Source organism: Oratosquilla oratoria, chromosome 24 (assembly GCF_046742065.1).
Source record: "Oratosquilla oratoria isolate Oo_2021 chromosome 24, ASM4674206v1, whole genome shotgun sequence".
Classification (NCBI taxonomy): Eukaryota; Metazoa; Arthropoda; class Malacostraca; order Stomatopoda; family Squillidae; genus Oratosquilla; species Oratosquilla oratoria.
This window is the reverse complement of record NC_134800.1, coordinates 35,164,275-35,190,450: the sequence shown is the minus strand read 5'-3', so window position 1 is coordinate 35,190,450 and position 26,176 is coordinate 35,164,275. Positions and strand designations below refer to the sequence as shown.

The window sequence follows — 26,176 nt, the reverse complement described above, 5'->3', positions numbered from 1 at the left end:
AATGGGAGTGGAGAGTATGTAGGGATGAAATGGGTGAGAGTGGATTTATGCCTTTGACTTTGGCTACCTCCCTTGTATGGAGGAAAAAGCCATTGGTATATGTATGTATTTTACCTAGTTGTATCTTGCTGGAGGAGAGCTATGCACGTAGTGACCCGCTGTTGTATCTTTCCACATCCGGTTTATTAAAGTTATGTATAGTTTTAGCACTCACTGTTTCCTCTTTCAGTTTGTTCCAAATATCTATTACTCTATGTGGAAAGCTATTCTTTTTCAGATCTCTTCTGTGACTGTCCTTAAGTTTCTTCTTTTGTCCCATTTTATTAGGTCATCCCTATCAAGAATTTCCATCCCTTTCATAATTCTGTAAATGGTTATCAAATCACCTCTTTCTCTTCTTTGTTCTAGGGTTGGTAAATTTAGTTTGTCCAATCTTTGTTCGTATGCCAAATTGCAAAGTGTTGGTGCCATCATTGTTGTTGCTCTTTGAATTTTTTCTAGATGCTTTATCTTTTTTTTTTTTTTGTACTAGGTGTCCATAGAGATGCTGTGTATTCCAATTTTGGTCTTAGCAGCTAGTATTTTCTTTACCATCTCTTCATCCATGTAGTCAAAGGCCACTTTCACTGATCTTAACAAGTTAAAAGTTTCTCCATCTAATTTGTTGACATGTTTGTCTGGTGTCATGTTGTTAGAAATAGTTACTCCTAGGTCCCTTTCTGAGTTTACATACATACATATACCAAGGCTTTTTCCCCCTTACAAGGGAGGTAGCCAAAAAGAAAAAGGCATAGAAACCATTCCCACCCATTCCATCCACTCCACTCTCCTCCCTCTTATCTTGGCACCTCCTGGATGATGAGTCATCCCTGCATCTTGTCCACTGCCCTGGGTCAGAAGCAGTGTCACAAGACACAGCACATCCACAGCAAGGTCGCTTCATTAAATAGGTGACCCCCCACCTCTCTGTCCCCCCCATGCAGAAAAGGAGAAGATGGGGAGAAATCTCTTTGGGCTGTGTCAAATTTTCCTCACACATACTACCTCACCCCCCATTCCACCTCATGCATCACAACATCATCCATATACAACCATTCTCCAGTCACCCGTCTTCTGTCCTCTCCCGTCCTTCCTCAACAGACATTCCCCTCTTCCCCAAAGCCCCTTTCATCCCATCCATCCATCTCATCCTAGGACGTCCCCTCATGTTCACTCCCTCCACATCTGCCTTCCATACCTCTTTTACTAGTCTTTCTTCACTCATTCTTTCCATGTGTCCAAACCATCCTAATACTCTTTCATCAACCCTATCTCCCAACTCCCTGTCCACCCCTGTTCTCCTCCTAACCTCCTCATTTCTCACTCTATCAGACACCTCATCTCAAACACATTCAAACTCCTTCTCTCTTCCTCTCTTATGTTCCATGTTTCTGCCCCATACAGTGCTGTTGGCACAATCACTCCTTCATACAGTCTCCTCTTAGCATCCATTCCCAAATGTCTATTCCTCATTACACTTTTTAATCCATCAAGGCATTTACTCGCTCCTCTCAATCAACATTCTACCTCCACTCCACCCTTTCCTGCCACATTTGCACCTAAGTATCTAAAACTATCCACTTCCTCCAGTTGCTCTCCCTTAATGCTCACTTCCTTTCTGAGTTTACTTTTTTATTTCCTTTGTACCAATTTTGTACTGACCTGAGATTCTATTTTTGCTTTTTCCAAATTCCATTATACAATATTTCCTAATATTAAAATTTACTTTGCTCTTTTCACTCCATTTCCAAAGTATGTCCAGGTCTTCTTGAAAAGATTTGCACTCTTCCTCTGTACTTATTCTCTTTAATATTTTCGCGCATCATCTGCAAAGAAGTTCATATAACATTCCACGCCTTCATCCATGTCGTTTATATAAATAGCAAACATTATCAGAACCAATACAGAGCCTTGGTGGAACTCTGCTTATCATATCTTCCCAATTAGAGTTCTAGTCTCTAAGTACCACCCTCATATTTCTTCTGTTCAAGAAATCTTTCATCCATTCCAATAATTTTCCTTGTATTCCACCTACTGTTTCAATTTTTCTTAGTAGCTTTTTGTATGGTGCTTTGTCAAAAATCTTTTGTCAAGTCCAAGAAAGCACAATCTGCCCATCCATCTCTTTCTTGTATTATTTCTATTAATCTTGAGTAAAAGCATATTAAGTTTGTAGTACATGATCTTCCACTTCTAAATCCAAATTGTTTTGGGTTTAGTATATTTTTCTCTTCCAAGTGTTTAATATATACATACATACATACATATACCAAAGGCTTTTTCCCCCTTACACGGGGGGTAGCCAAAAAGAAAAAAGCATAGAAATACATTCATTTTTAATAACTTTTTTGCATATTTTTGCAATTGTGCTTGTAACGGATACTGGTCTATAATTTGTTGGTATTTCTTTGTCTCCTCCTTTATATATTGGTATAATATTTGCTTTTTTCAAATCTTATGATACTTTTCCTTCTTTGAGTGAGAAGTTAATTATCTTGTGTATTTTGTCTGTAAGTTCATCTATACATTTTTCAGTATCCAGTTCACTAGTCCATCAGGCCCATACGACTTTCTGACATGAAGATTCTTTATTTGGTCCCTTATTTCTTTCTGTGTCACAAAGGATTACAAAGATTACAAAGGCGGAGCATGCTGACAGGAGACCTTTTGGTCAATATCTAGGACAGATGCAAAAAAAAAAAAAAAAAAAAAAAAAAAAAAAAAAAAAAAAAAAAAAAAAAAAATTATTAATAAAGTAATAAATAAAAAATATAATAATGTAAATAACAAATAAAATACATAAATAAATGCATAGGTATAGTTAAATAATAAACAAACAGGTAAATAGTAAATAATAATAAATTGACATATAACTAATAATAAATGAAAATCAAACAGACAAATGATAACAAAACAATAACAAATAATATAAAATAAATTATAATCATTACAGCATCTTGCTTAGGTGTTTATCTAAAAGATTCTTAAAGCTTCGAACTGAACTACATTGCACTACCTGTGCAGGAAGTTTATTCCATTCATTAACTACACGGTTGGCAAAGTTGTTTCTACCTACTTCCAAATTGAATCTATTTCCGGACAGTTTGAGACCATTGTTTCTTGTCTGATTCTCATTCAATGTGAAAATTTTGTCACTTTTGATGTTGTCAATTCCCTTTAAAATCTTAAAGACCTGTATCAAGTCACCTCTGAGTCTACGTTTTTTTAGGGAAAACAGATTCATATGCTTTAGTCGATTTTTGTATTAATTTTTTTTTCATATTTGGAATCAGTTTTGTGGCTCACTGTTGTACTTTTTCCAGTCTGTCAATGTCTTTAATGAGATTCGGTGACCATATGGAAACAGCATATTCCAAATGTGGACGAACTAACGATTTATATAGCTTGTTAATGAGTGATGGACTTTTGAAATCAAAAGATCACGCAATCAGTCCTAGAATCTTATTTGCTTTCTCAGAGGCTGAAATACACTGTTTGGATGATTTGAGGTCGTTACTGATAATTACGCCGAGATTTTTTTCACTATCCACTTTTGTTAACGAATTTCCAAATAACTTGTAATCGTACTTACTGTTATTTTTACCTATGTGCATTACCTTGCATTTACTTGTGTTAAATTTCATTAGCCACTTTTCAGACCATTGCTGTAATTTATCTAAATCTTCTTGAATATCTAATTGGTTTAAGTGATCACTTGCCATTCCGCACAGTTTTGTATCATTTTAGGGGATTCTTCTCACTATCTTTCATCCCAAATTTGTAAGCTTTCAATTGTAAATACAAGCCTAAAATGCCTGGTCATTACTTCAACCATTTCTACATCTTCTGTATATTCTTTGCTTCCTTTATGCAGTTTCACTATTTCATGTTTATCTTTTAGTTTGTCATTTACATATCTGTAAAATAGTTTGGGTTGGTCTTTGCATTTGTCTATTATATCTTTTCGTAGTTTCTTTTTTCTTCTCTATGTATATCAACACATTCATTTCTCAGTTTGATATATGTTTGCCATTTTTTCTTTTTTCCATCTTTTCCAGGCTTTGTCTCTTCTATCTTTAGTATCACTACACTTTTTGTTATACCAACACTTTATGTAAACCCCTTTTTGTTTCTTCCTAAGTACATATTTCTCTTCCATCCTTGTATTTTCCTTAAATATACTCTATTTCTCTTCCATCCTTGTTTCATTATTTGAAAAAATTTCCCAGTCAGTGTTTTTTTGGGGGAGAGAGAGAGAAAAAAAAAAAAAAAAAAAAAAAAAAAGTCAATTGTTCTGTTGATATATTTTATGGATTTTTCTGGCTAGAGCCAAATAATTTTTTTCATATTAATAAGTCACATTGTACAGTAATTTCTACAATCAAACCTTACTGACTTAAAAAGGATAACAATGAAATATACTAGAACAAGATAATTTTCAAGACCTTCACGTTGTACATACATATTCCAATGGCTTTTTCCCCCTTACAAGGGAAGTAGCCAAAGTCAATGGTATAAATCCACTCCCACACATTTCATCCCCACATACTCCACTCCCCCCTCTCATGCAGAAAAGGAGAGGGAGAGAAATCCCTTTGAGCTGCATCAAAATATCATTCACACATACTCCTTCACCCCAGCCATCCCCCACCCACTCCCTTCCATGCATTACAGCATCATCCATACACAACCATTTTCCACTCACCCCTATCTTCTGTCTTCTCCCATCCTTCCTTAACAGACATTCCCCTCTTTCCCAATGTCCCTTTTACCACATCCATCTTCATTTTTCACTCTATCCAGCTTAGTAACCCCTATCATACTTCTCAGATATTTCATCTCAAACACATTTAAACTCTTCCTCTCTTATGTTTCATGTTTCTGCCCCATACAGTGTTGTTGGCACAATCACTCCTTCATATAATCTCTTAGCATCCATTCCCCAATGTCTATTTCTCATTACACTTTTAATCCCCAAAGGCATTTACTTCCTTCTCTCAATCTACATTCTACTTCCACCTCCACTACTCCCTTTCTTGCCATATTCACACCCAAGTCTCTAACACTATCCACTTCCTCCAGTTTCTCTCCCTTAATACTCACTTCTAATTTGCTGCCATCCTCTCCCCTTGTCCATTTCATCACCTTACATTTACCCACATTTATTTTCAACTTCCTTCTTTCATACACCTTCCCAAACTCCATTACTAGCTTCCTCCTCTGATCCTGCTACAAGTGCAATGTCGTCAGCAAACAAAAACTGGCTTATCTCCCACTTTTCTCTATTTTCTTTAACCATCTCCAATCCCCTGCCCATTACACTTGCATTTACCTCTCACACCACCCCATCCATGTATAAATTGAACCAAGGCAACATAACACATCCCTGGTGAAGTCCCACTTTACCTCAAACCACTCACTCTCTTTATTTCTAATTCTAACAAGGCTCTAGTAACTCCAAACTTTTCTCCATTTTCTTTAACCATTTCCAATCCCCAACCCATTACCCTTGCATTTACCTCTTGCACCACCCCATCCATGTATAAATTGAACAGCTAAGGTGACCTAACACATTCCTGATGAAGTCCCACCTCAAACCACTCATTCTCTCCATTTCTGATTTTAACACAAACTCTAATACCATCATAAAAACTCTTGACTGCTCTTAACATCTTACCTCCTACCCCATATATCTGTAATACTTTCCACAGTGCCTTCCTGTCTACCCTGTCATAAGCCTTTTCCAAATCCATAAAGGTCCAAAAACATTCTTCCCGTTTCCTAAAGTTCTCACATATCTGACTAGCCACAAAATTTTTATCCATGCAACTGCTACCTGTCCTAAACCTACAGTTCCTAACCAATTATTCCCTCTGTACCTCTCCTAATCCTCTTAATCAAAACCCTCCTATAAGCCCTCCAGCTCTCTACCCTCTTTTAGACAAATATTAAACAACCTCACCAGCCAGTTCACCATCACTGTATCTCCCTATTAAAGACACTCCACATGACACCCATCTAACCCAGGTGTGTTACCTGCTCTCATCATTCTAAACTACTTTCATCTCACCTTTCTTTATTTCTACCCCATTTACATTTATTCATCCTCACTGTCATTTTCTTAGTGCTTTCCACTGCACCTAACTTTCCCTCTCTATCCTCCTTCACATTTAGCAACTCCCTAAAATGCTCTGCCTATCTTCCTCTTACTGCTGTCTCGTCCATTATCATCTCTCCATCTGCACCTTTTACCTTTTCTTCTCTACTTAATTCATTTCCCTTCCTCTCTTAATTTCCTTCCAAAACATCTTCTTATTACTTTCAAAATTTTCTGTCATACTCTTACCCCATTTCATATCTGCTTTCCTCTTTGACTCCTTTATCTTATGCTTTCTCTTCTATTTTCATTATACCTCTCATATGATTCTCTCATCCTATTTTGTAACCAATCTGTGAATACTCATTTCTTCTGTTCTACAACCTTTGCTTCATCATCCCACCACTCACTACCCTTCCTTCTATTTCCCCCATCCTCCTGGTTCCACACACCATCTTTGCACACCTTATGACTCCCTCCTTGAAACATTCCCATTCCTCCTTATTCTACTCTATCTTTCACTCCCACTCCTCTCTCAGCTTCTCCTTGTACTCTTTCTCCTTTTCTTTCTCATTTAAGTAGTTTACTCTAAGCACCTCCTTACCTTATGTCCTTTTCCTCTTTCTCCTTCTATCCTCCACTCTCAACTTACCTTCCACCACAAAATTATCTGATATTCCCCCCAAAACTCTTCATACTCTTCTGGTTACCACTTCCATCCACCACCCTCTCCCATGTGTACTTATGCTCGACTTTCTTCCTAAACACTGTATTTGCTGTCATCAACTCTCTTGACACATCACAACCACCATCTCTCCACTATGATTTTTCCCTGGAACTCCACACTTTCCGACCACTCCATCAAATGGTCTGTCTCCTACCCTAGCACTGAGAGCTCCTAATACCACTACATTGACATTTCTCCCTAAACCCTCTATACACACATTCAAATCTATCCAAAAAGCTTTTATCACTACCGGGTCCATATGTACTTACAAACACCCACATCTCCCTTTGCAGTTTCACCTTTATCCACATTAACCTTGAAGAAACATCCTTCCACTCCACCACATGGTTATCTATCTCTGAGACCCTCCCAACTACACTACCAAATTCAAACTCCCCCCTCCCCCCCAATCATCCCCCACAGTTCCAAACACCTTCAGGCCTCAATTTAGCCAACTAGCCTCAATCCCCAACCTGATCATGGGTGGTGACTTCAACGCCTACCTGGTATGTCGACAACCCTGACACAGACAGAGGGCTTGATATACACTCAGTTTGACTCATTGACTATCATGAACAACACACATAATCATACACATATCCCACACCAAGCCCTATACACTCCCTCCTCTCCTGATATCACCTTCTGCTCCCCCTGCCTAACCCCAACAACATCATGGAGAGTGGTCGGAACCCTTGGTTCTGACCACCTTCCAATCATCATCACCACCAAAACAAGATGCACCCCAGTTGGCCACAGACACACATACACCAATTACAAGAGAGCTAACTGGGAAGCTTTTACTGAAGAGACAGAACAATATTTTGAAACACTTAACAGTACACCAATCACAAACATAAACAATGCTGTGCAGACTTTTAATACAATCATACAAAATGCAGACAAGAGATACATCCCTAGAAGCAACAGAAAATCACACAACCCCAACTTCACACCAGAAATCCAAGGCCTCATCAGACAACGAGACACACTTAAACACAATACCCCCACACCTATCCCTCAAAACATAGCAGACCAAATACAAACACTAAACACTGTGATTGCCAATAAAATACACGAACAAAAAACACAAAATTGGCAAAACTTTATCAATACACTTGATCACAAAACAAACACCAGCAAATTGTACAAAACACTCAACAGCATTACACTATCCAACAGTAACACAACACGCTCTCACGCAGCAATAATCACAACAACAGACAATCTACCCTCAAACAGACAAGCAAACACACTCATAAATCATTTTGCACAGACAAGCCATCTCACTTCTCACCCTGACGACCGACGCACTATTCGACGTAAGAAAGACTTTCCCACAGACTCAGACTATACACCCTTCATAGACAGTCAGACAAAACACATAATACATAATCTCAAGCACTCATCTGCCTGTGGCCCTGATAACATAAGTAACATCCACCTAATACACATTGAACCACAAGGTATACAGGCACTCACAAACATTGCAAACTACAGCTATTCACACAACACTATACCTGACATCTGGAAGCATGGTAAAATAATCACCATTCCAAAACCGAACAAAGACCCAACAATCCCAACATCGCACCACCCAATCACACTTCTCTGCACCCCCTCTAAAGTCATTGAACGCCTAATACTCCAACTTGTCACACCACATATTCCCCTTGCTGACTCACAACACGGTTTTAGGCCACTACACTCCACAAACACTCTTCTGATAAACCTCACACAAAGAATTTTAGATGGCATCAATTCAGATAGGCCCCACCACAGAACACTTCTTATAACATTAGACATTAGTAAAGCTTTTGATGCTATCCCCCACCACAACCTAACAAATAAAATATATAACACAGACATGCACAATAACACCAAAAGATGGCTGCCAATTATCTGGCAGGTAGGAATGCTTACATGTCATATAATGGCCAATCATCGCACATCAGAAACATTAAGAATGGAGTACCACAGGGCTCTGTTCTATCCCCCACGCTCTTTAATCTATACATGCATGACTTACCCACACCAGACACCTCAGAAATACAAATTTTTTCCTACGCAGACGACATAACAATCACATGCACACATCGTAACACAGACAAAGCTGCAGAAATAATCCAGCCATACCTTGATACACTCAACACATGGTTCATCACAAACAGACTCAAAATAGCTCCAACCAAATCTACAGCAACACTTCTCACCAACTGGACAAAAGAACACAAATACATACCTAATCTCTACATCAACAACACTCTAATACCACACACAAACACACCGAAAATTCTTGGTGTAACATACGATACATCCATGTCTTTCAAACAACACATCACAAACATAAAAAACAAATGCACACCTAGACTTAACGCACTTAAGTCAATCGCTGGAACAACATTTGGACAGAACAAAGAAACTAATACAACAATATACAAACAATGCATATGCTCAGTGATGAATTATGCGAGTCCTGCATGGGCTCCTAATCTCAGTGAGACACACCACAACATCCTTCAAATCATACAAAACAAAGCCCTAAAAACAATTACAGGCTGCACAAATACAACACCTACTGACCATTTACACCATGAAACAAAAGTCCTCAAAGTCAAGGACCACCTCGACATGAGAGGCACACTAACACTTGCCGCAGCCACCACAAACACATCACACCCGCTACACTACATAGCAGAACACCCACACACACCAAGAAACATTAAAACAACACCCAAAGACCTGTATCACACACAGATACTCTCTTCTCTTCCTCCACAACCACCAAATACCAGTCTCCGGAAACATATTCATAATCATATCACTCACTGCTCCATTAACACACTGAAAGACAACACACTGCTGCATGCCAGACCCCATGATATCCACCCTTCTGAATCCTCTCTCCCAAGAAAGGACAGAGTCCACCTGGCCAGACTGCGGTGCGGCCATCACCCAGCACTTCTAAGCTACCAGAAGAGGCTGGATGACCGCAATGTCAACAGCTGCCCTGGATGTAACACTTCACCCCATACCATACAACACATAATGGAAGACTGCATTATACACAATCATGCACGCAAACAACACAACATACACTCTATAAAGGATTTGTGGGAAAACCCAGTTTCGGCTCTGGCATTCCTTGGGGAGACGGGACTGCTCGGACAGACAGTCTAGGGAACGACAACAACAACAACAACAACAACAACTTAATTTCACTCAATGCCAACATAGCCATCTTTCTTCTCACAAACATACTGACTCTCTCTTCCCTTTTACTCTCATCTGTACCACATCCATGGTTGGAAAACTCCTTCCAGATACTTACATTTTTTTTTTAAAGGAATGTCCCCATTTTTGTTACCTTTTATGACTTAAGTGGGAACACTCAGTGACAGTATTCTTTCTTCCCTACCACAGGGTTTGGCAAAAAGGGAAATGAATATTCAGAGAAATGGTACTAGACAGTATTAGAGTGGGATACAGCATAATGGAGAGACAGTTGCAGTATAATAAAGTAGCATAATTTCTCTATGAATGGAGATTTCTTCTATCACAGACAAAATGATATGTGGCTCTGGTCCATAGGGGCACCCCATATAGACCCTAAAGTATCAAATACTTGCTACTGAGCAGCTTTTAACCCCACAATAACATGCAACTAATACCCCGGACTGGGTATTACCCTCACATTGTGCACAATAACAACTATGTATCTACATATGTACTCAAGACCCTCTACTCCAAAGAGTGGTTAAGTCAAAATACATACCACATCAGAAAATCTGTAACATGCATAATCAAATATTCCCAAAGAACTTAGAAGAATGAAAAATACTAACCCATTCTTCATACAAAATATTATACAATCTTTCATGGGTAAAATGTGGTAGCTGGTTCACAATGGGATATTCCCATGCTTCTTCCATGGATTGCTGAGATTCTTTGAAGCTAACTTATCCAAATCTTGGCACAAACGTCTTCGTGTAGTTCGTGGCTCAATAATGTCATCTACAAAACCTGTGAAAATGTTAAAGATGAAGTAATTAATATAGTACTGATGTGATGAAACTCGAGGACCTCTCTGTAATGGCAAATACTAATGGATAAAATTATATGTATCCTAAGGATCTCCCTTGGAAAGATAGTGCAGCATTAAGAGCATACATACATACATATACCAAGGCTTTTCCCCCCTTACAAGGGAGGTAGCCAAAAAGAAAAAAGGCATAAAATCATTCCCACCCATTCCATCCCTGAATACACTTCACACCCCTCCACCCTCCCTCTTATCTTAGCACCTGGATGACAGGTCATCCCTGCACCATGTCCACTGCCCTGGGTCAGAAGCAGTGTCGCAAGACACAGCACATCCACAGCAAGGCCGCTTCATTAAATCGGAGACACCCCCTCTCCATCCCCCCATGCATACAAGGAGAAGACGGGGAGAAATCCCTTCGGGGTGTGTCAAATTTTGCTCACACATACTACCTCACCCCCCATCATGCATCACAACATCATCCATATACAACCATTCTCCATTCACCCCTGTCTTCTGTCCTCTCACGTCCTTCCTCAACAGACATTCCCCTCTTCCCCAAAGCCCCCTTCAACCCATCCATCCACCTCATCCTAGGACGTCCCCTCATGTTCACTCCCTCCACATCTGCCTTCCATACCTCTTTGTGACCAAACCATCCTAATACTCCTTCATCAACCCTATCTCCCAACTCCCTTTCCACCCCCGTTCTTCTCCTCACCTCCTCATTTCTCACTTTATCTAGCCTAGTAACCCCCATCATACTTCTCAGACACCTCATCTCAAACACATTCAAACTCCTTCTCTCTTCCTCTCTTATGTTCCATGTTTCTGACCCATACAGTGCTGTTGGCACAATCACTCCTTCATACAGTCTCCTCTTAGCATCCATTCCCAAATGTCTATTCCTCATTATACTCTTCAATCCACCAAGGCATTTACTCGCTTCTCTCAATCTACATTCTACCTCCACCTTCACTCCACCTTTTTCTGCCACATTTGCACCCAAGTATCTAAAACTATCCACTTCCTTCAGTCACTCTCCCTTAATGCTCACTTCCAGTCTACTGCCACTTTCCCCCCTTGTACATCTCATCACCTTACTTTTGCCCACATTTATCTTCAGCTTTCTTCTATCACATACTCTCCCAAACTCTGCCACCAACTTCCTCAGTCCCTCCTCCGATCCTGCTACAAGCGCAGTGTCGTCCGCAAACAACAGCTGGCTCACCTCCCACTTTTCTCCATTTTCTTTAACCATCTCCAATCCCTGACCCACTACCCTTGCATTTACCTCTCGCACCACCCCATCCATGTATAAGTTGAACAGCCAGGGCGACATAACGCATCCTTGATGAAGTCCCACCTTTACCTCGAACCACTCACTCTCTCCATTTCTAATCCTGACACAAGCTCTACTACTCTCATAAAAACTCTTGACAGCTCCAAGAAGCTTTCCTCCTATCCCATATATCTGCATAACCTCCCACAGTGCCTTTCTGTCTACCCTATCATAAGCCTTTTCCAGATCCATAAAAGCCAAAAAAACATCCTTCCCCTTTCCTATAGCTTTCTCACATATCTGTCTTACCACAAAGATCTGATCTACACAACCTCTACCTGTCCTAAATCCACACTGTTCCTCACCAATTACTCCTTCTGTTCCTCTCCTAATCAAGATCCTCCCATAAGCCTTCCCAACTACACTTAACAAGCTAATCCCTCTGAAACTACTACATTCACACTTGTCCCCTTTTCTCATACAGAAAAAAAGGGAAAATTAAAAGGACAATATTTTTTAAAATTTAGAAACTCACCTCGGACAGCTGCAGGGAATGGGTTGCCAAACTTTTCTATGTATTCTTCCTCATATTTACGAACATCACTTTTGCCACGATAAAGGATAGAAACAGCTCCCTTGGCTCCCATGACAGCCACCTTGAAGATTAAGAAATTGTTAAAACATAATCTAGTACTCATTCTTGTGTCAAATGCATTTCATCAATTTAAAAGAACAGAGAGGGGGGGTCGCCGATTTGATGAAGCAGCCTTGCTGTGGATGTGCTGTGTCTTGCGACACTGCTTCTGACCCAGGGCAGTGGACAAGGTGCAGGGATGACCCGTCATCCAGGAGGTGCTAAGATAAGAGGGAGGGTGGAGGGGTGTGGAGTGTATTCAGGGATGGAATGGGTGGGAATGATTTTATGCCTTTTCCTTTTTGGCTACCTCACTTGTAAGGGGGAAAAAGCCTTGGTATATGTATGTATGTAAAAGAACATATCTAAAATTACTAACATTGTTAAGTGAAGTTCTTTTAAGAGGTGAATGGATGCAAATGCAAACCTTGGCTACAGATATCAGTCCAATTTTAAACCCAAATCCATGTTAAAGTATGGATCCCTCCTTTCATCCCAGCCCACCAGTATGGGTACTTCATCTCCTACCCATATTTTAACTAACCTCAAGTGGGGAAGTGTTTCTGATTTCTGCCCCCAGGAACTACATAATAATAACAATAACAATAATAATAATAATAAACTGTACCATGAAGAACTATTTATTTTGGATAACACCCTATTAATTCATCTCCATACCACCACCTGGGCACTGGAGCACTCCCAGAGAAGCAACAGTTACTGTCTTGGTTTACCCTTCCATAACCAGTGTATTTTTTATTTTATTTTTTTATCTTGTTTTCTATTCATTCATTCATTCATCTACCTTTCTATATTTCCCCTTACAAGGGAGGTAGCCAAAGTCAAAAGACATATACCCACCCCTACCCTTTTCACCCCCCCCCCCTATTCCACTCCCATCCACCACTCTTTTCCTCCCTCTCATCTTAGCACCTCATGGATGATGGGTCATCTCTATCCCACCCACTGCCCTGGGTCAGAGGTAATGCAACAAAACACAGCACATCCACAGCAAGGCCACTCACTTAATCAGTGACTCCCACTCTCCACCCCCTCATACAGAAAAATATCATTCACACATAAGCACTCCCTAACCCCCCATCCCCCCACCTACTCCCTTCCTTATATCACAGTATCATCTATGCATGGCCATTCTCCATTCACCCCTATCTCCTGCCTTCTCTTATGTCCATTGGACATCCCTCTCCTGTTCAATGACCCATTCACCCCATCCATCCATCTCATCTTTGGTTGTCCCCTGATGTTCACTCCATCCCTTGCTGCCTTCACTCATTCATTCCATGTGTCTAAACTATCCCAATACTCTCATCTTATTTTTTCATTTATTCATCTATTTTTTCCCCTGGCAGTGACAGGAATAAAAAACTGAATAAATGATGAGTGATAATTCAGTTTAACACATTAATCAGAATCATCCTTCATAATCTTTCATAATGTCTATTCTTCTCACTGCCAGGGTGTTTTGTTCCTCTGAGGTACCCAGTCAGTAGTAAAGAGAAGGGCGCATACCTCTGCTGTCGGCCATGTATAGTTCACATCACCTCGCAAGTGTTTTGAAGACATGACATCATATGCTCCACCATATGCCTGAGAAAAAGAAAGTCATAAGTAAATGAAATACAGGTAAGCCTATGATTAGAAACAATTTACAATGATTGTTAAACTTGAGAGCAAATGGAAATTTTCCAATCAGACATGAGAAAAATAATCAAATTGAAACAGGTTTAGCACCCAAATTAATGGGATTGTACTAGAATCTTGCACGCAAGTATGGATGGGAAAAATCACATAGCAGCCTTTTTTGGCCATAATGAGAAATGACAAGGATGAGCAACTGGACAACACTTGCACTAAATAGATGGGCAGGAGATGAGAAGAATTAGGCGATAGGGTAGAAAGTAGATCGAAGAGGAAGTGGACACATTTTGTTAGAAAAGTGCACATGATATAGTAACAGGAGAGACACTGAATATTGAAGGGAGGTCAGGTGATTTGTTTCAAAGCATCTTCATATGGTGCAAGGGAAAATGAAGAATTCCATAAGATTTGAAGAGAATGTCTTTTCCATTTGTAAGGGTAAAGAAGACAAGAAAGACTAAAAAACTTCAAAAAGAATCACATTGAAACTATGTGAAAGAGAGCAGAATAACAAGAAAAAAGTATAGATATGGCAGAAAAAATGTGTATAGGTGAAGAAAGTTATTTTACAAGAACAGGATGTGTTGTACAGAGCAGTCAAAATGTCATAATTATAGAATTTTTTTTGTGGTGTTAAAAAATTTAATCATCTTTTTCTGCATGAAGGAATGGAGAGGGGGACCACCAATTTAATGAAATGGCCTTGCTGTGGATGTACTGTGTCTTGCAACACTGCTTCTGACCCTGAGCAGTGGGTGAGATGTAGGGATGACCCACCATCCAGGAGGAGCCAAGATAAGAGGGAGGAAGGGGAGTGATTGGGAGTGGAGTATGTGGGGATGGAATGGGTGGGAGTGGATTTTATGCCTTTGGTTTTTAGCTACCTCCCATGTAAGGGGAAAAAAGACTTTGCTATATATATATATATATATATATATATATATATATATATATATATATATATATATATACATACACACACACACACACATATATATATATATATTATATAAATATATATATATATATATAAATATATATATATACACATACATATACCAAGGCTTTTTCCCCCTTACAAGGGAGGTAGCCAAAAAGGAAAAGGCATAAAATCATTCCCACCAACTCCATCCCTGAATACACTCCACACCCCTCCACCCTCCCTCTTATCTTAGCACCCCCTGGATGATGGGTCATCCCTGCACCTTGTCCACTGCCCTCGGTCAGAAGCAGTGTCACAAGACACAGCACATCCATAGCAAGGCCGCTTCATTAAATTGGTGACCACCCCTCTCCGTCCCCCCATGCATAAAAGGAGAAGACGGGGAGAAATCCCTTTGGGCTGCGTCAAATTTTGCTCACACATACTACCTCACCTCCCATCCCCCCACCCATTCCACCTCATGCATCACAACATCATCCATATACAACCATTCTCCATTCACCCCTGTCTTCTGTCCTCTCCTGTCCTTCCTCAACAGACATTCTCCTCTTCCCCAAAGCCCCCTTCACCCCATCCATCCACCTCATCCTAGGACGTCCCCTCATGTTCACTCCCTCCACATCTGCCTTCCATACCTCTTTTACTAGTCTTTCTTCACTCATTCTTTCCATGTGTCCAAACCATCAACCCTATCACCCAACTCCCTTTCCACCCCCGTTCTTCTCCTCACCTCCTCATTTCTCAATTTATCTAGCCTAGTAACCACCATCATACTTCTCAGACACCTCATCTCAAACACATTCAAACTCCTTCTCTCTTCCTCTCTTATGTTCCATGTTTCTGACCCATACAGTGCTGTTGGCACAATCACTCCTTCATACAGTCTCCTCTTAGCATCCATTCCCAAATGGCTATTCCTCATTACACTCTTCAATCCACCAAGGCATTTACTCGCTTCTCTCAATCTACATTCTACCTCCACCTTCACTCCACCTTTTCCTGCCACATTTGCACCCAAGTATCTAAAACTATCCACTTCCTCCAGTCGCTCTCCCTTAATGCTCACTTCCAGTCTACTGCCACTTTCACCCCTTGTACATCTCATCACCTTACTTTTACCCACATTTATCTTTAGCTTTCTTCTATCACATACTCTCCCAAACTCTGTCACCAACTTCCTCAGTCCCTCCTCCGATCCTGCCACAAGCGCAGTGTCGTCAGCAAACAACAGCTGGCTCACCTCCCACTTTTCTCCATTTTCTTTAACCATCTCCAATCCCTGACCCACTATCCTTGCATTTACCTCTCACACTACCCCATCCATGTATAAGTTGAACAGCCAGGGCGACATAACTCATCCTTGACGAAGTCCCACCTTTTCCTCGAACCACTCACTCTCTCCATTTCTAATCCTGACACAAGCTCTACTACATACATATACCAAGGCTTTTTTCCCCTTACAAGGGAGGTAGCCAAAAAGGAAAAGGCATAAAATCATTCCCACCCATTCCATCCCTGAATACACTCCACACCCCTCCACCCTCCCTCTTATCTTAGCTCTACTACTCTCATAAAAACTCTCGACAGCTCCCAGAAGCTTTCCTCATATCCCATATATCTGCATAACCTCCCACATTGCCTTTCTGTCTACCCTATCATAAGCCTTTTCCAGATCCATAAAAGCCAAAAAAACATCCTTCCCCTTTCCTATAGCTTTATCACATATTTGTCTTACCACAAAGATCTGATCTACACAACCTCTACCCGTCCTAAATCCACACTGTTCCTCACCAATTACTCCCTCTGTTCCTCTCCTAATCCTCTCAATCAAGACCCTCCCATAAGCCTTCCCAACTACACTTAACAAGCTAATCCCTCTGAAACTACTACATTCACACTTGTCCCCTTTTCCCTTGTAAAGTGGAACTATACAGGCACTCCTCCAGTCCTCCAGCACTCTACCCTCTCTCCAGCAAACATTAAATAACCTCATCAGCCAGTCCACCATCACTGTACCTCCTTTTTTTAGACATTCTGCATGGCATCCATCCAGACCAGGTGCCTTATATATATATATATATATATATATGTAATATATATATATGTAATATATATATGTATCTATATATATAATATATATATGTATATGTAGGTAAAAATTTAAAATGAGCAGAAAATACAGTAGAAGGGAGATCAATGCGGGAAGCTGTAAGGGCTAAGATAAATAAGTATTGAACCTGAAATCTAATGCATCTTACCTTTCGTGTGATAACAGTAATCTTTGGCACAGTAGCTTCAGCATAAGCATAAAGTAATTTGGCACCATGGCGTATGATACCACCATATTCTTGAGCTGTCCCAGGAAGGAATCCAGGCACATCCACAAATGTCACTAGCGGAATATTAAAAGAATCGCAGAACCTCACAAAGCGAGCACCTTTCACTGATGAATTGATGTCAAGGCAGCCTGGAAAAAATGCCTTTTTTTCAATACAGAACATATATATATATATACATATACCATAAGCCTTTTCCCCCTTACACAGGAGGGACCAAAAAAACAAAGGCATAAAATTCACTCCCACCCATTCCATCCCTTACATACTCCACTTCCATTCAGCCCCCTCCCTCCCTCTTATCTTGGCTCCTCCTGGATGACGGGTCATCCCTACATTTTGCCCACTGCCCTAGGTGAGAAGCAGTGTGACAAGACACAGCACATTCACAGCAAGACTGCTTCATTAAATTGGTGACCCCGCTCTCCATCCTCTCATGCGGAAAAAGAGAAGACAGGGAGAAATCCCTTTGGGCTGCATCAATCTATTTTTCACACACACTCCCTCACCCCCATCCCCTACCCACTCCCTTTCATGCATCACAGCACCATCCATACACAACCATTTTCCATTCACCCCTATCTTCTGTCTTCCCCCATCCTTCCTCAACAGACATTCCTCTCTTTCCCAATGCCCCTTTTATCCCATCCATCCATCTCATCCTCGGTCACCCCCTCATGTTCATTCCTTCTATTTCTGCCTTCCACACCTCTTTTACTAATATCTCTTCACTCATTCTTTCCATGTATCCAAACCATCCCAATACTCTTTCATCAACCCTATCTCCCAACTCCCTTTCCACCCTGGTTCTCCTCCTCACCTCTTTGTTTCTCATTCTATCCAGCCTGGTAACCCCTGTCATACTTCTCAGGCACTTCATCTCAAACACATTCAAACTCCTCCTCTCTTATGTTCCATGTTTCTGCCCCAACAGTGCTGTCAGCACAATCACTCCTTCATAAAATCTCTTCTTAGCATCCATTCCCAAATGTCTATTTCTCATTACACTTTTTAATCCCCCAAGGCATTTACTTCCTTCTCCCAATCTACATTTTACCTCCACCTCCACTTCTTTTCCCACCATATTTGCACCCAAGTATCTAAAACTATTCACTTTCTCCAGTCTCTCTCCCTTTATCTTTCAGTCTGCTGCCACTTTCTCCCTTTGTACATCTCATCACCTTACTTTTACCCACATTTATCTTCAACTTCCTTCTTTCACACACCTTCCCAAACTGTTACTATCTTCCTCAATCCCTCCTCTGATCCTGCCACAAGTGCAGTGTTGTCAGCAAACAACTGACTTAGCTCCCACTTTTCTCCATTTTCTTTAACCATCCCCAATCCCTGACCCATCACCCTTGCATTTACCTCTTGCACCACCCCATCCATGTATAAACTGAACAGCCAAGGTGACATAACACATCCCTGGTGAAGTCCCACCTTTACCTTGAACCACTCACTCTCTCCATTTCTGATTCTAACACAACTTCTACTACTCTCATAAAAACTCTGACTCCTCTTAAAAGCTTTTCTCCTATCGCATACATCTACAATAACTCCCACATTGCCTTCCTGTCTACCCTGTCATAAGCCTCTTCCAAAACCATAAAGGCTCAAAATACATCCTTACCTTTTTCTAAAGTTTTCTCACATATCTGTCTTACCACAAAAATCTGATCCACACAACCCCTACCTGTCCTAAGCCCACACGGTTCCTTACCAATTACTCCCTCTGCTCCTCTCCTAATCCTCTCAATCAAGATCCTCCCATAAGCCTTCCCAACTACACTTAACAAACTACTCCCTCTGAAACTACTACACACACTCGTCCCCTTTTCCCTTGTAAAGTGGAACTATATAGGGACTCTTCAAGTCCTCTGGTGCTCTATCCTCTCTTAGATAAAAATTAAATCACCTCACCAGCCAGTCCACCATTACTGTACCTCCTTTTTTAAGACATTCTGCATGATGCCCATCCAACCCAGGTGTCTTACCTGCTCTCATCATGTTAACAACTGCCTTCACCTCATCTCTCCTCCATTTTCCTCATTCATCATGGTCATTTTCTTAGCACTTCCCACTACAACTACCTTTCCCTCCCTATCCTCCTTCACATTTAGCAACTCCCTGAAATACTCTGCCCATCTTCTTCTCACTGCCTTCTCTTCCATTATCATCTCTCCATCTGTGCCTTTAACCTTTTCTTCTATACTTTATTCACCTCCTCTTCCTCTCTTTATCTCTTTCCAAAAAAGAGAATTAGGGGGAAAAAAGAGAGAGAAGTAGAGGGAGGGATATAAAAAAAAAAGATTAGGGAGGGTCAGAAAGCAAAATGACAACAGGGTACAGAGAAAGGAAGAGAGGAGAAAGAGAAAGGAAGAGAAGGGAAAGACAAAGAAGAGCGAGTGTGACATATAGCAATATTAAAAAGAAGGAAGAAAGAGTACAAGTATTCTGTGGGCTGTACCCGCTGCTTTGATCTTTGGGGAAAAAACTGCACCAAAGAATCACATAGGTATGAAAAAAGAAATATAAATAGGGAAGTTGAAAGGATAGTAAAAGTTAAATGGGATTAGCATTATTTTTTGAGTGGAGAATAGTTTCTAATCATAAAAGAATACCATGTGATTTTGATATGATGAAATGTCATTAAAGTCCTTCAAATACTGATATGTGTGTTGGGAGGGTGATAAGATATTAGATAGCAAGGGAGAGAGGGAAGAGAAGAGAGAGAGGATGAGAAAGAGAGAGAGGGAAGGGTGAGAGAGGGTTGAGAGAGAGAGAGAGAGAGAGAGAGAGAGAGAGAGAGAGAGAGAGAGAGGAGAGAGAGAGGAGAGAGAGAGGTGAGAGAGAGAGAGAGAGAGAGAGAGAGAGAGAGAGAGAGAGAGAGAGAGAGAGAGAGAGAGGAAAACTGAGGATATGGAACAAGAGAAAGAGAAGAGAAAGGTGAGAGGGAGAGGAGAGAGAAAGAGAGAGAGGGGGAGAGAGAGAGAGAGAGGAGGTAGAGAGAAACAAAGAGAGAAGGGGAAAAGAGAGGAAGACTGAGGAGAGGGAATAAGAGAAAGAGAAGAGAAAGGAGAGAGGGAGAGAGGTAACAAGTGAAAGAAGAGAAACAAAAGAAGGAAGGGAGAAAAGAGAGAGAGAGAGAGAGAGAGAGTGAGAGAGAGAGAGAGAGAGAGAGAGAGAGAGAGAGAGAGAGGAAATCTGAGAAGAGGCAACAAGAGAAAGGAGAGAGGGAGAGGGAAGAGAGAGAAAGAGAAAGGAAGAGGGAGGGAACAATAGAAAGAAGAGAAAGACGTGAAATAGAGAGGGAGAGGGAAGGAAAGAAGAGAAAGACGAGAAATAGAGAGGGAGAGGGAAGGAAGGGAGAGAAAGAAATAGAGAGAGGGAGAGGGGGAGAGAGGGAGGGAGGGAGAGAGAGAGAGAGAGAGTGTGAGGGAACAACAGAAAGAAGAGAAGGAACTGAGACATTCCACTAATAGGCATCCTTCCAAGCTATTTCTCTTTCGAGCTTTCATTTCTTTCAGTGCTATTCTTCTTGTAACAGCCTATCATTATCTTATCTTCATAGCAGTCACTCTCTTACCATGTCCCACCACCACAGTTAAGACCCCATGTCTACATCTACATTCAAGAACTTGAAATATACTGCCATTTTTCTCTCAGTTTTCTTTATTAAAAATGACATATTCTCCTCTCCACCTGACCTACCTCTTTGCATTCCCTCCCCCAGAATGAATATGTTAATGAAAAACAACCTTACCAGCAGCTGATTTTGGTTGATTTCCAATGATGCCAACAGTTCTCCCATTGAGACGGGCAAATCCAACCACAATGTTCTTGGCATAATTTGGCATTATTTCAAAGAAATCCCCTTCATCAACAATTCCTTGAATGACATCCAACATGTTATAAGCAGTTGCACTTTCAAGTGGGACTACTGTATCAAGCCCTGGTACATCTCTGTCCCTGCAAATATCACATGTTCATGATACGAAGAACGTTTATGAGCTCAAAATGTATAAGCAATGACACATTGAAGAAATATTTACAAAACATTCTACAGAAAGACAAAGGCCACAAGAGGAGCACTGTCCCCTCCCAATACAGATACCCACTGCAAAAACAAGTGCAGATACACCCCAACTTCCACCCTGAGGTGCAGCCTTAAGGGGCTAGTATCGGCTTTCTGGAACAGTCCCAGAAACTCATTATCATTCTCCCCCTTCTTTCTGACCTATCTTAACCACTTTTGTGGAGGAGTGGGGATGAAGGTAAACTGTAGAGTGAGGCAAGCAAGTTAATGTCTTGGGGGGGGGGGTTGAAAAATATCATGAGAAATAATCATCTGGTAATGGATGCAAAGAGATTATGCGAAGGGGTGATAGTAAAGACAACACCATCTGGAGACAGATGGTTAGAATTTAAGAGGTAGAAAAGAGAAGTTTAAATATTTGAGAAGTATGGTGGGGGTTACAAGGCTTGATAATAGAAATGAGGTGAGGAGGAGAGTAGGGGTAGAAAAGAAGCAAGCAGATAGGGCTGATGAAAGATTATTGATATGGTCGTCTGGCCACATGGAAAGAGTGAGGAAAAATAATCAAAAAGAGTGTGGAAAGCATAGGTGGATGGAGTGAACTTGAGGGGGATGATCATGAATGAGATGGACAGAAGGGATGAAAGGAACTTGGAGCAAGAATGATGTCTGTTGACCAGGGAAGGGAGAAAGTATGGGATAGATGTAAGTGGAAAATGGTTGTGTATGGATGATATTGTGATGCAACCCAAAGGGATTTCTCCCTGTCTTCTCTGTCTTTTGCATGAAGGAACAAGGAGGGAGGATTGCCATGTAAATGAAATGGTCTTGCTGTGTATGTACAGTGCCTTAGCTTCATTGCTTCTGACTTGGGCAGTGGGCAGGAGACAGTGATGAACCTCTGTCCATGAAGAGCTAAAATGAGGGGGAACATCCACAGTAGGGCCACTTCATTTACATGGCAACCCTACCTCCTTGTTCCCTCATGTGGAAAATATAGGAAACTGGGAGAAATCCTTTTGGGCTACATCAAAACATCATCATCCTAAGGAGATTTCTTCTTGCCTCAAGTTTTAATAATTGGAAGTCCACAGCCACTGAGAGCAGCTGGTAAGGGTTTTTGAGCACTCTGGTGTCTATCTCACTGAACCACCATCTGCAGGTAGCCTACCTATCATAGGTCCTTCTGATATAAGAAAGTCAAGGTAACATACAACTAACTTATGCATAATATAAACACACAGCAGAGTAGATAATATACATACTCACCAAGGGTCATCACAGATCCGGATAGGTGCTTTCTCATTATTGCTTTGTGGCAAGAAATTCATGAAGGTCCTTAGGTTCAGAAGTGCATCTATGTCATTCTCAAAAGCACAATGTGCTACACCTGACACTGATGTGTGCGTTTTAGCTCCTCCTAACTCCTCCTGTGTGACATCTTCATTGGTTACAGCTTTGACAACATCTGGACCCGTTATAAAGAGGTATGATGTATCTTGGACCATGAAGGTGAAGTCTGTCAATGCAGGTGAATAAACTGCTCCACCAGCACAAGGGCCCATGATCATGGATATCTGAAAAAATAAATTTATATTTTCCTCTTAGCTTTCTATACAAAAACTTGCATCTTTCATATAATAAAGATGAATAATCAACACCCTATACTAATTTACATATACCAAAGGCTTTTTACCCCTTACAAGGGAGATAGCTAAGAAAAACAAAGGCATAAAATTCACTCCACCCATTCCATCCTCACATACTCCACTCCCATTCAACCCCCTCCCTCTTATCTTGGCTCCTCCTGGATGACGGGTCATCCCTGCATCTTGCCCACTGCCCTGGGTCAAAAGCAATGTGACAAGACACAGCACATCCACAGCAAGGCTGCTTCATTTGGCGACCTCCCCTCTGTCCCCTCATAAAGAAAAAGAGAAAACAGGGAGAAATTCCTTCGGGCTGCATCAAATTATTTTTCACATGTATTCCCTCACCTCCATCCCCCACCCACTCCCTTTCATGCATCACAGCATCATCCATACACAACCATTCTCCATTCACCCATATCTTCTGTCTTCTCCTGTCCTTCCTCAACAGACATTCCCCTCTTTCCCAATACCCCTTTTACCATATCCATCTCATCCTTAGTCGCCCCCTCATGTTCACTCCTCCCACCTCTGCCATCCACACCTTTTTCTAATCTTTCTTCAATCATTCTTTCCATGTGTCCAAACCATCCCAATACTCTTTCATCAACCCTATCTCCCAACTCGCTTTCCACCCTGGTTCTCCTCACCTCCTCGTTTCTCACACTATCCAGCCTAGTAACCCCTATCATACTTTTCAGGCACCTCATCTCAAACACATTCAAACTCCTCCTCCCTTATGTTCCATGTTTCTGCTCCATACAGTGCTGTCAGCACAATCACTCCTTCATACAATCTCTTCTTAGCATCCATTCCCAAATGTCTATTTCTCATTACACTTTTTAATCCACCAAGGCATTTACTTCCTTCTGTCAATCTATATTCTACCTCCACCTTCACTCCTCCCTTTCCCGCAACATTCACACCCAAGTATCTAAAACTGTCTACTTCCTCTAGTCTCTCTCCCTTAATACTCATTTCCAGTCTGCTGCCACTTTCTCCCTTTGTACATCTCGTCACCTTATTTTTACCCACATTTATCTTCAACTTTCTTCTTTTGCACACCTTCCCAAACTCTCACTAACTTCCTCAATCCTTCCTCTGATCCTGCCATAAGTGCAGTATGTAGATATATCGTCGGCATGTACTCGTATCCGAGTATCATAGTTTCCAGTCCCAATAGAAGGTTAGATAGAGGAAGGGGTCATAATAGGTTAGTTATTATTAGGGTGGTGAGCCTTCTTATGGCTCATAAGACCAATTCTTGCCCTGAACAATCGAGGGCATTGATTGCACTGAATCGTGGGAGGTGGTTGTGGTTGATTTGTTCTTTCTGCCCGTTGCTGTCATTTAGCTAAGGTTGGCTCTTCTATTCTCTTCAAAGAGGTCCGTCCCCACTTTAATTTTGCTTCTCCACTTGTTCCTGTCATTTGCAGAAACCACGGGGAAATAAAGTTCGGAATGCTAAACGTTTTCATCTATTACAACATCCTCAAAGTTTGACTTCAATTGTAGGAAAAATAATGGAAACTATCATCACAGATGCTATCGAACATCATTTAGAAAGTAACCGTTTGATAAATGATAGCCAGCATGGTTTCAGACGGAAATGTTCTTGCGTGACTAACTTACTCGAATTCTACAACACAGTTATCTCGAATTATGACAAAAGAAACAATATAGATTTAATATATCCAGACTTTGCAAAAGCTTTTGATACCATCCCACACGAAAGACTAAGTACTAATTTAGCTTTACACGGAATAAGTGGTAGCCTATTAAGTTGGACTAGTAATTGGTTGAATGGTCGAAAACAGAGAGTTGTTTTAAATGGAAAAACTTCTAGATGGAAAAATGTTACAAGTGGAGTTCCTCAGGGTTCCGTTCTTGGGCCACTTCTATTCATAGTATATACAAATGATATAGACCATGGACTAAAATCTACTGTTTCCAAATTTGCTGATGATACAAAACTGTGCGGAGTGGCAAATGATCACTCAAACCAATTAGATATTCAAGAAGATTTAGATCAATTACAGCAATGGTCTGAAAAGTGGCTAATGAAATTTAACACAAGTAAATGCAAGGTAATGCACATAGGTAAAAATAACAGTAAGTACGATTACAAGTTATTTGGAAATTCGTTAACAAAAGTGGATAGTGAAAAAGATCTCGGCGTAAATATCAGTAACGACCTCAAATCATCCAAGCAGTGTATTTCAGCCTCTGAGAAAGCAAATAAGATTCTAGGACTGATTGCGTGATCTTTTGATTTCAAAAGTCCATCACTCATTAACAAGCTATATAAATCGTTAGTTCGTCCACATTTGGAATATGCTGTTTCCGTATGGTCACCGAATTTCATTAAAGACATTGACAGACTGGAAAAAGTACAACGGCGAGCCACAAAACTGATTCTGAATATCAAAAATAAATCATACGAAAATCAACTAAAACACATGAATCCGTTTTCCCTAAAAAAGCGTAGACTCAGAGGTGACTTGATACAGGTCTTTAAGATTCTAAAGGGAATTGACAACATCAAAAGTGACAAAATTTTCACATTGAATGAGAATCAGACAAGAAACAATGGTCTCAAAATGTCCGGAAATAGATTCAATTTGGAAGTGGGTAGAAACAACTTTGCAAACAGTGTAGTTAATGAATGGAATAAACTTCCTGCACAGGTAGTGCAATGTAGTTCAGTTCGAAGCTTTAAGAATTATTTA

At 40.7% G+C, this 26,176-nt stretch overlaps 1 protein-coding gene across 1 annotated transcript in view; it reads right to left on the bottom strand.

Moving 5' to 3' along the window:
- Positions 1-26,176, bottom strand: part of LOC143038554 (propionyl-CoA carboxylase beta chain, mitochondrial-like) — a 42,147-nt gene that overhangs the window by 2,264 nt on the left and 13,707 nt on the right. Inside the window, exons 5-10 of the mRNA XM_076207901.1 lie at positions 23,068-23,375; positions 21,526-21,731; positions 17,682-17,890; positions 14,352-14,429; positions 12,723-12,843; positions 10,709-10,886 (exon numbers count right to left, since the gene is read on the bottom strand). Of these exons, the coding sequence (XP_076064016.1) occupies positions 10,765-10,886; positions 12,723-12,843; positions 14,352-14,429; positions 17,682-17,890; positions 21,526-21,731; positions 23,068-23,375 (1,044 nt within the window). The 3' untranslated portion in view covers positions 10,709-10,764. The remainder of the gene's footprint in view (positions 1-10,708; positions 10,887-12,722; positions 12,844-14,351; positions 14,430-17,681; positions 17,891-21,525; positions 21,732-23,067; positions 23,376-26,176) is intronic.